This window comes from Camelus dromedarius, chromosome 23 (assembly GCF_036321535.1).
Source record: "Camelus dromedarius isolate mCamDro1 chromosome 23, mCamDro1.pat, whole genome shotgun sequence".
NCBI lineage: Eukaryota > Metazoa > Chordata > Mammalia > Artiodactyla > Camelidae > Camelus > Camelus dromedarius.
The window spans coordinates 8,933,206-8,942,110 of NC_087458.1; the positions used below are offsets into that span (position 1 = coordinate 8,933,206).

Below are 8,905 nucleotides of genomic sequence, written 5' to 3' on the forward strand. Positions count from 1 at the left end.
ATGCCTGTATTGTATGAATGAGAAAAGAGGCCTTAAAGGTACATTGACTTTTCAGTACCACCTAAGACTTGGTCCATAGCAGTTAAATTAGAGGACGGTGAACAGGATGGAAGCTGATGACAATAAGAGAAGCTTAAAGCCATAAAGGAGATTCAGGACAGGAGCAGAAATGAGCATCTGAGTAGGTGGTGCAGGGTTTAGGGAAGGAGCAGGCTTTCTTTTTTTTTTTTTTTCAGATGTTGACTAAAGGGAAGGTTTGTCTGTTGGTAGCAGAAGGAAGTCAGAACAGAGGTATTGTGGGGTAGGTTTGTTCAGAACAGAAACCAAAGACCAATTTTCCTGAGCAAAAGAAAGAACATCTGCAAATGAAATGCTGTTTCTGCAGCTTCCATTGCTGCTGGCTCTCCTCCCAGGTGCTGACAGCAAGGATGGTAAGAGCTCTGGCAACTGCCCAGTTGGGTGCAAGAAAGGGTGTGTGTGTGTGTGTGTGTGTGTGCACTCATGTGTGTGTGGGGTGGTTTCCCTAACCTGGAGATTGAGAGGATCAGGTAAGTGTCACTCCAGCATCCCTGACTTGAGGTCCCTGTGCTCTTTTGAAGGTTGTATACACCAGATGGGACCCTGAGGCAGGCAAATGTCTATGGTTTCACTCTTCTTTAGATACGAAGTTTCCCCTTTGTGGCACCTTTCTTTCTCCATTTTCTCCTTCTCAGTGCTCTTTTTGATCTCTCTGTTCTTTTCCCACAGGCTTCCAGGAGCCAGTCTCCTTCCACGTAATGGGGATCTTATCCTTTTACAACCGTTCCTGGGAACAAAATGTGGGCTCGGGTTGGTTGGGTGAGTTGCAGACTCAGGGCTGGAATAGCAGCTCTGGCACTATCATTTACCTGTGGCCTTGGTCCAGGGGCAACTTCAGCAACGAGGAGTTGACAGAGCTGGAAACGCTGTTTCGTACGTTCTTCATTAACTTTGCACTGACATTTCACAACCGTATCATTCAATGGCAGCTTAAATGTAAGTTCAGGTTCTTCAGTGGGGATTGGGGATATGGGGTGTGTGTGTCTGTGTGTGTGTGTGTGTATGTGTGTGTGTGTGTCTCAATGAGTTTCTTATTCCTCTGAGAAACAGCCTCCACTCATTTCTGAACCTTCTCTCTCCCTAGCGTACCTCCCTCATTGACCGCAGGCTTGTGCTTTATCACCTTCCCTGAGTGCTCACCTGTGACCGCCCCTCTCCCTGGTCTCCAAGCACATACACTCAGCTTCCTCACTCTATGACTGATGCCTTAAGGTGTGATTTCCTCCCCCATTTAATCTCTTCAACAATCTCTGTCTATACATTCAGTGTAACCTAGAGCATTCCAAACAGCCTAGATTATTGTAATCCCATCCCTCTCACACTGAGCCCTTCCTTATTCTCTCACTCACACCGTTTACATTGTCTTCTTCAAACACTTTGCGCCATCCTTTTTGTCATTCATCTCCTGTATCCCTAATTACCACCAGTTCTCCTTTCTGAACCTCTGATAAAACACATTTTTGCTTTTTGTTCAAATTTTCTAAACTCCTCCCTTCTGCTTCTTTAATTTTTTGATGTTAAAATTTTATTTTATCTTTTCACTCTTTTCCTCTAATTTACAGCCCCTCTTCCCCAGATCCTTTTGATATACAGGTAGCAGGAGGCTGTGAGCTGCACTTTGGGGAAGCCTCAGCAGGCTTTATGCAGGTTGCTTATCAAGGATCAGAGTTCCTGAGCTTCCAGAACAATTCATGGTTGCCCTCTCCAAAGGGTGGAGGTAGGGCTAAGCTTGTCAGCAGTCTATTCAATTTGAACAAAGGCTTCCTTGAAATAGTACACAGGCTGCTCACCGACACCTGCCCACGTTTCCACCTGGGTCTTCTTGATGCAGGGAAGGCATATCTCCAGCGACAAGGTCAGTCCTGCACCTGCCCTCCAAGAACTTTCTGTTCTAAAACCACCTCTTCCCACCATGCCCTTCCAATTTAGGACAAGAAGGAGGCAAGGGGGAGAGGGGATAATGGGTGGCAGGTTCCTAGAGGTGGGAAAGGGGTGTCTGTCTAAAGTGACCGTAGAGTCTGCCTCAGAGTCCTCATCTGTGTCTCTCGTGTCCTCGGCAGTAAGACCAGAGGCCTGGCTGTCCCCTGGCCCCAGTCCTGGTCCTGGCCGCCTGGTGCTGGTTTGTCACGCCTCTGGCTTCTACCCAAAGCCTATTTGGGTGACGTGGATGCGGGGTGAACGGGAGCAACAGGGCACTCAGAGAAGCGACGTCGTGCCTCATGCCGACGGGACGTGGTATCTTCGGGTGTCCTTGGAAGTGGAAGCCAGAGAGGCACCTGGCCTGAGCTGCCGGGTGAGACACAGCAGTCTGGGGGACCAGGACATCGTCCTCTACTGGGGTGAGCAGGGACTGGGGCCCGGCTGGGAATGGGGGTAGGTGGTCCTTGAGCTGAGCAGGAAAGCCAGATGAAAAATTGAAATTTTAGGAACTCCAGACCCCAGAGGAATACAAATGAAAAGAAGAAATACGGGAGTTGAAAATGAGAGCCCCACAGACATAAGAAGATGTTGCGCTTAATGAAGGAGTCATCTGTGGGGCAGGATGAGAGGAGAGATAGGGAGAAAGGAGACTGGGGAGACAGACATTGGAATGATGAGCAGGGACATGCAGTGAAATGACACCACTGTGTGCACCCTGATCCACAGGGCATCGCAGCTCCGTGGGCTGGATCTTCTTGGCAGTGACGGTGCCCCTGCTGCTCCTGGCAGGTCTTACATTTTGGGCTCGGAAGCGCCGGTGAGTTCTTCGTGTCCATCCTTCCTGTTCTTTGCCCCACTCCCCACTTGTCTGCCCATCTTTGTTTTCTCTCTCTTTCCTCAGTGCTCCTCCCCCAGCACCCTTCCCTCTTCCCCCTCAGGTCTCCCCTCCACCCCATGTCGAGTGACTTCCGTCTCTGTTCTTCCCAGGACACTCTGTCAACCCGCAAGCTCTCGTCTCCCTTTGGAATGAGATCCCCGCAGCTTAGGAGCTCACAGCCCGGTGATGCTGGCCTTCAACTCTCCGTGAACAGCTTTTCTTGTTGTTGTTTTTATTTCTACTTAATGATCTGTTGTCACTGTGAGTGAAGTGTAATTTTGCAGGATTTGTGGTTGTAGCCTGGGTTATGGGGCTTTAAAATTCAAAATTTAAATTCTAAATGCAGGAGGCCCTAGGGACACTCACACGTTCAATTATGAAAGGATTATCAGGCGTATTTCAGATGTCGCTTCCTCCAGAGAGCCTTCCCTGATTCACAGGTGGAGGCAGTCTCTACCTTGTTGAACTCCCATCACAGTTTGACTGGACCTTGCTAAATCTCCTCACTTCAGACCCTTTGTTGTGTCTATTTAGCTCTGTTTTCCCCTTCTAATTTTTAAGCTTCTTGACAGCAGAGCGCATGTCTTTTTACCATTTGTATCCTTGGCAATGTGTCTTCCCTGCACTTAATACGTTCTCAATAAAAATCCGTGCTGCACTTATGCCGAATTTATAGTCTTTGAAAATTCTTTTCCTTCCTGTCATCTTTGTAGTAGTTGAGACATTTGTTCCTCTTCTGGTTAAATGTGTTGTCACTCAGCCAAGAGACTTGGCACTTTCCTAGTTCCTTAGTGATTTCTGTAAGGAGAAACACAGTTGTGACTCTGATTGTTCTTATTATTTTACTCTTGAGAACTATTGAGGTGACAATATTTTTCCAAGTATTGTAAAGAAAAAGAGGAAGACAGAATGCAGTCCTTTATTATTCAGGGTGGCTCAGGGACAAGGAGCAGAGTTATCACCTGGGAGCTTGTCAGAAATATAGAATCTTGGACCTCACCTTAGACTTACCAAACCATAATCTGCATTTTATGAAATCAGCAGGGGTTTCATAGAGGCAGTAACATCTGAGAGGCCCTAATGGGCTGACGCCTGAGAGGCAGTAGTGTGAGTGTGTCCCTGAAAGAAGATGAGCGATAAAAGAGAACAAGAGTGCTGATGCTCAGCACTGAAGTGAGATCAAGGCCAAGAGATGACATGCAGCACATGCTCACTACTCACGGATGTTGTGCTAAAGCCACAGGAGACACCGACTTAGTGAAACTCTTGTCATTGTTCCTACGGGACATACAGGGTTAGGTTCCAGTGAGCTTCTGGTCACCAGATTTTTGTCAATTAATGAACACATAGCCTTGTTTTATGTGTGTTTCTGTTTATATGTATTTGAAAATGTTTACTTTATTACTTACAGTATTTTTTAATAATAAAACACCTGCCAGGAAGTGTTTACCCTGTTCCCGACCCTGGGTAACGGGATCGTAAATGTGTTTGGCTTCAGCCCCACAGCTGCGCTGTCCTCTATGCATTAAAAATCAAACACAAGAAAAACCAGTCATCATCTCATGAAGCCACCAGTCTGGCTCCTTTGCCACCTCTTCCATAGCTTCAGCAGAGCGTTATGGATGTGATCTTATCACTTTCTGGATGTCCCATGTCCTGAAAACTTTATGAAAATGGAGATCAGTGAATTTCCTCTCCTTTTGCTGGGTTTCCTGCCCCGTTGATTCATTAACAGTGAACTCACGGCCCACAGCCCTATGACTCACCCCTGAACAAAGCGCATCTACAAGTGTGTTTTCTCCGTAAGGCACATCCCAGCCTTCCTGAGCCTGGGGAGCGCTGGACAGCACCTCAGCACTCTGCTTCAGGGCCTCCCTAAACAGCCAAGCACCAACAGAGAGCACAGAAACGCAGGCAACGCGGCACTAAGTAGATCGTGAGAAGGACGTGTTTACAGTTTGAGAACTGAAACCAGGAGGCTGAGCACCACCTTGTTCAGCCTCAGCTGGGAACTCAGGAGCCAGGTGACAATTTGTGCCTCTCTGCTCCCGTCCATGAGTGACTGTGCAAGCACCGTGAGTACTGACGTGAGGGTTACAGAGAAATGTGAGCAAGTCGGCAAATTAGCAGATGCAGAATCAGAGAAGAGTGAAGGTTGATTCTTTGTGACTAGTGGCCCCAGTGGCAGTGTGAGTTGAGGTCTGCACAGATGGACTTCAAGGATTCACGAATTAACTCAACAAGTCATTCTCCAGCGCACACCGTGCGGCAGGGACGTGCTGAGCCTAAAGGTGTCGGGGAGAGACCATCACCACTGTCTTCTGAGCTGGAAATTTTTGTCTTCCTAATGTGCTTCTACAATTTACTGTTTACCTTGCTGTTTCTATCTTAGTTTCCTGGTGCAGCAACTTACTTGGATTGAACTAGGAGACAGGGACTTGGCTCCAAATTGTTTAGGGGCTGAGAGAGAGGGGGCCCTGGGCGATTGTGACTCTGCCTGGAAACATGCCTCTTCACTTTCCTCTTCCTTTTCTTCTATTTCGAAAATTGGTTTCTTGACCTTTTGCTTTCTTCTCAGATGTGTTTTTACCTTGTTGAACTCTTCTGCTGTCTTCTTAACTGTGACGTCCTGATGAATCCCTGTCCTGGCCTCTGCTCATGTATTTCTAACAAATCGCTGATCAGGAAATCAAAGTGCGGGTTCTGCTGCTGAGCAAGTGAGGGACTGTGGAAAGGCTCCCCGATCCTCATTGTTTTATTTAGTTAAATGGGGACAAAATATATACTCTTAGGGTTTTCATAAGGATTCATAGCATCTGTATTGAATTAACCATGAAATGCCTTGATAATGACACTTAAATGATCCAAATGCGAGATATTTTCCCTGGATTTCCTCCTGACACAATTAGTTTGTTCATTCATTCATTCATCACATATACAGCTTTTTCTATTTTTATGGTAGATATATTCACTGAGAGTTATTCTAAAATGTCTGAGAAGCAGCTGTGTCTCTAGGTATTTAAAATACAATGAACAACCCTTTCCTCCAAGCTCATTCTGATTTTGACATCTATATTTAATTATCCAGAGTCAAATTTCAGAAACCTGTAGATTTTCTTTCCCAGCTTTTTTGTTGACCAAGTGATTCTCTACAAAACCTCTGACAATGATTTCTCCCTTCTCCCATCAGCGGGCGATCTGAACCTCACAGAGGATGAACACAGAGCCCTCCTCCCTCCTGGCGTATGTTCCTGTTGGTTTCCTCAACCAACCCTCTGCCTCAGCCACAATGGGCTCACGTCAAGGGGATAGAGTTTCTGCTAATGGAGAATCATCTCAAAAATGTATCAAGACCCTAGTGAAACATGGGAGGCATGTTTGTAGTTGCACCGGGAAGAAAATAGAAGCTAAAAAATAAACTCTTGGGATGTCACAATTGGGAGGAGTCGACTGTACCGTCAGAATTAGTAGGCAGACCAGGGAAGTGGGCAAGTGAGTGATGAGAAAGCTGTTCCTTTTGTGAAAATGTGTCAAGTTCTGGGCATTGTGGCTCATAGCTCCCCCACCTCCCCTCCTGATCACTTGATATAAAAGTAGGTAGATCAAGTTGAAAGAGGAGATATTTTAAAGTGTGAAATTGTTTTGAGTAATTAAAGTGTGTAAGTTAGTATTTGATGTTCTCCTGTGTTATTCAAGTTTAAATTTGTTTTTGATGACATGTATGAGGTTTTTTTTTAAGGAAATCCAGACATGTGGCCAGATGGCTATAGTTTCAGCTTTGGAAATGAGAGAAGATTTAACATATCTTGGCATCATCACATTTATAAATATTTATATTTGGTATTTATAATCATTTGATTATGTCTTCTTCAGTTATTAATTATTTTAATTGCTTGTGGGAATCTTAAAAAATTGTCTTCATAAGAGAGGAAGGTCTAAAGCAGCTGCAAACTGCTTTAATTGTGTGTTTAATTTAATTTAATTGTGTGTTTAAAAGCATCTCAGTGCAAATCAAATACAAGATGTCTGCCTAGTATGATCTTCTCTCTTCCTTAGAATACTAAGAGTCCTAGTTAGTCCCGTGAGGCAAAAAAAATAAGGAGGAATCAAAAGAGAAATTAAAGAGAAAGTAGTATTTGGAGATCATATGATTGTATGTAAGAAAAGAAAGAATAAGTAAAATGTTGGGAATAATATGAGAGCTCAGGAATGATATAGATAAAAATGTAACACATGAATGAAAACTCTGGAGACTTCAAGAGAATAGGCATACCTTTTCAGATGTTATGATTTCTACCTAGAAAACTAATAGAATAAAAACTCAGCCATTAGAGCTAAGATGAACATTTAACAATGTCTCTAGATGCAAAATAAGTATTATAAATCAGCACCTTTATTTTTAATACAAGTAACAAACAAAATAAGATACCATTTATAATATTAACAAAATCTGTAATACAGCTAAATATTGACTAAAGAGAGAATAAAGAAATATTCTACAGAGAAATTCTAAAACCAATTGGGATCATGAAATATTTCTTATTAGTAGCAGTCATACAGAAGAAATTAGTATTATAATAAATTATGATTCTCCTTAAGAAAATTCTTAGTGACAATTCTGATTGAATTTTTCAAGGTGCTGCGTAAACTTACTTTTTGTATTATATGGAAGAATAAATGAATACATAGATCTAAATCACTTTAGAAAGAGAGGAGTAAAGGTTTATTCACAATGGGATAAAGTCCTGAATGCAAAAGACAATGCTAGAAAGTTAGTATATAATATAGCAAGATATTATTATGATCTATTGCTGCAGAATTATTTCATAGATTAAATTCCCCACTGGGAAACACTAGAGTCTTAGGAGAAATGGCTTATGGTGGGTCGTCCCCCAACCTCCCGTATAGATACATACACAGTCCCAGTAACCAGTGGGCCCTGGAGGGACCAGACGTGCTGGTGTTCCTCCCTCCCAGCCTCGACCCCTTGGGCTTGGTCCCTCCCAGGACCTGTAACTAACTGAGGTCCTGCCAGACCGGAGTCCTGGGTTCCCCACCCCTTGGGGACAGGAATGGGCATGTCCAGGAGGGCTAGAGGCCACTGAGATGTTCCATTGTTTTGTATATTGTTGCTTCTGTACCACAAACTGTATAAAACTGGTGTTTTATGCAAAAAATTCTTAGAAGTGAAAATTGTTGTATTTTACTTTATAAAAGGATGGCTTTCTTTTCAATAAAGTTTATACTGAGCAAAATTAGTGGGCAGAAAATTGAGGGAAGTATTTGAAATTTTAAAAATAAATTTCATACATATATATAAAAACATATTTCATACCTATATACACAGAGTAATATGGGAAGGTCTTGAAAAGAACTCAGAATGAAATACATTAGTAAGTGAAAAACACATAGAATCCCTTTTGTTGAAATTAAAGTTGCACTCAAACTCATTGGTAATTTGAGAAATGCAAATTAAAACATTATGTCATTTTATACCACCGAATTGGCAGCGTTAAAAAGCTGTGGAAGTACACCAGAAACTGACACAACATTGCAAACTAACTATACTTCAATAAAAAAAAAAAAGATAAAATAAAGTATTAGGCCTTAAAAAAAGCATTTGCAGGGATGTGGAATAGATGGAGATCCCCATGTGCTGATGGTGTTGAGGTAATTCTGGAGAGTTTGTGGTAGTAACTGGTCTAACGATGTACACGTTGACCCTGCAATCCCACTTCTGAATGTGCGTAATGGAAAATGTTGACCGAGATCCAGGAGGGACCACATACAAGGATGCTTGTCACAGAGATTTTATGGCAGTGAGGTGCTGGAATCATGCTAGATGCTCATCTCAATGGGAACACAGAAGTAAAACGAGGTAGATACACACTAGGGGATTTTATGCGGCAGGTAGAAACAACAGACTAGGCAGAGTAATATAGGAAGCCTCTGAAAGAGTGCTGAATGAGATATATTAATAAGTGATGCATATGCAGGATAATAGCATTTGTGAAAATTAAAGTTGTATGC

The 8,905-nt window shown here is 43.1% G+C and overlaps 1 protein-coding gene across 2 annotated transcripts; it reads left to right on the plus strand.

Annotated features, from left to right (window-relative positions):
* Positions 1-225: 225 nt before the first annotated feature.
* CD1A (CD1a molecule) lies at positions 226-6,545 on the plus strand. 2 transcript variants are annotated; one of them, XR_010377503.1, is made up of 7 exons: positions 226-431; positions 748-1,014; positions 1,655-1,933; positions 2,139-2,417; positions 2,725-2,815; positions 2,986-3,136; positions 6,066-6,545. XR_010377503.1 is itself a non-coding variant. In XM_064477885.1 (6 exons), the coding sequence occupies exons 1-6, from the start codon at positions 371-373 to the stop codon at positions 3,026-3,028; spliced, it is 1,020 nt and encodes a 339-aa protein (XP_064333955.1). In that variant the 5' UTR covers positions 226-370; the 3' UTR covers positions 3,029-4,072. The 2 variants fall into 2 exon arrangements, 1 of the variants encoding a protein (XP_064333955.1); XM_064477885.1 differs by lacking the exon at positions 6,066-6,545 and having other exon boundaries at positions 2,986-4,072.
* The last annotated feature ends 2,360 nt before the right edge of the window (positions 6,546-8,905 follow it).

Excerpts from the sequence above, each read along its gene's own strand:
- CD1A (XM_064477885.1), top strand. The coding sequence starts at position 371 with ATGCTGTTTCTGCAGCTTCCATTGCTGCTGGCTCTCCTCCCAGGTGCT. Across the intron at positions 1,934-2,138 it reads GGCATATCTCCAGCGACAAG|TAAGACCAGAGGCCTGGCTG; the intron begins GTCAGTCCTGCA and ends TGTCCTCGGCAG. Across the intron at positions 2,418-2,724 it reads GGACATCGTCCTCTACTGGG|GGCATCGCAGCTCCGTGGGC; the intron begins GTGAGCAGGGAC and ends CCTGATCCACAG.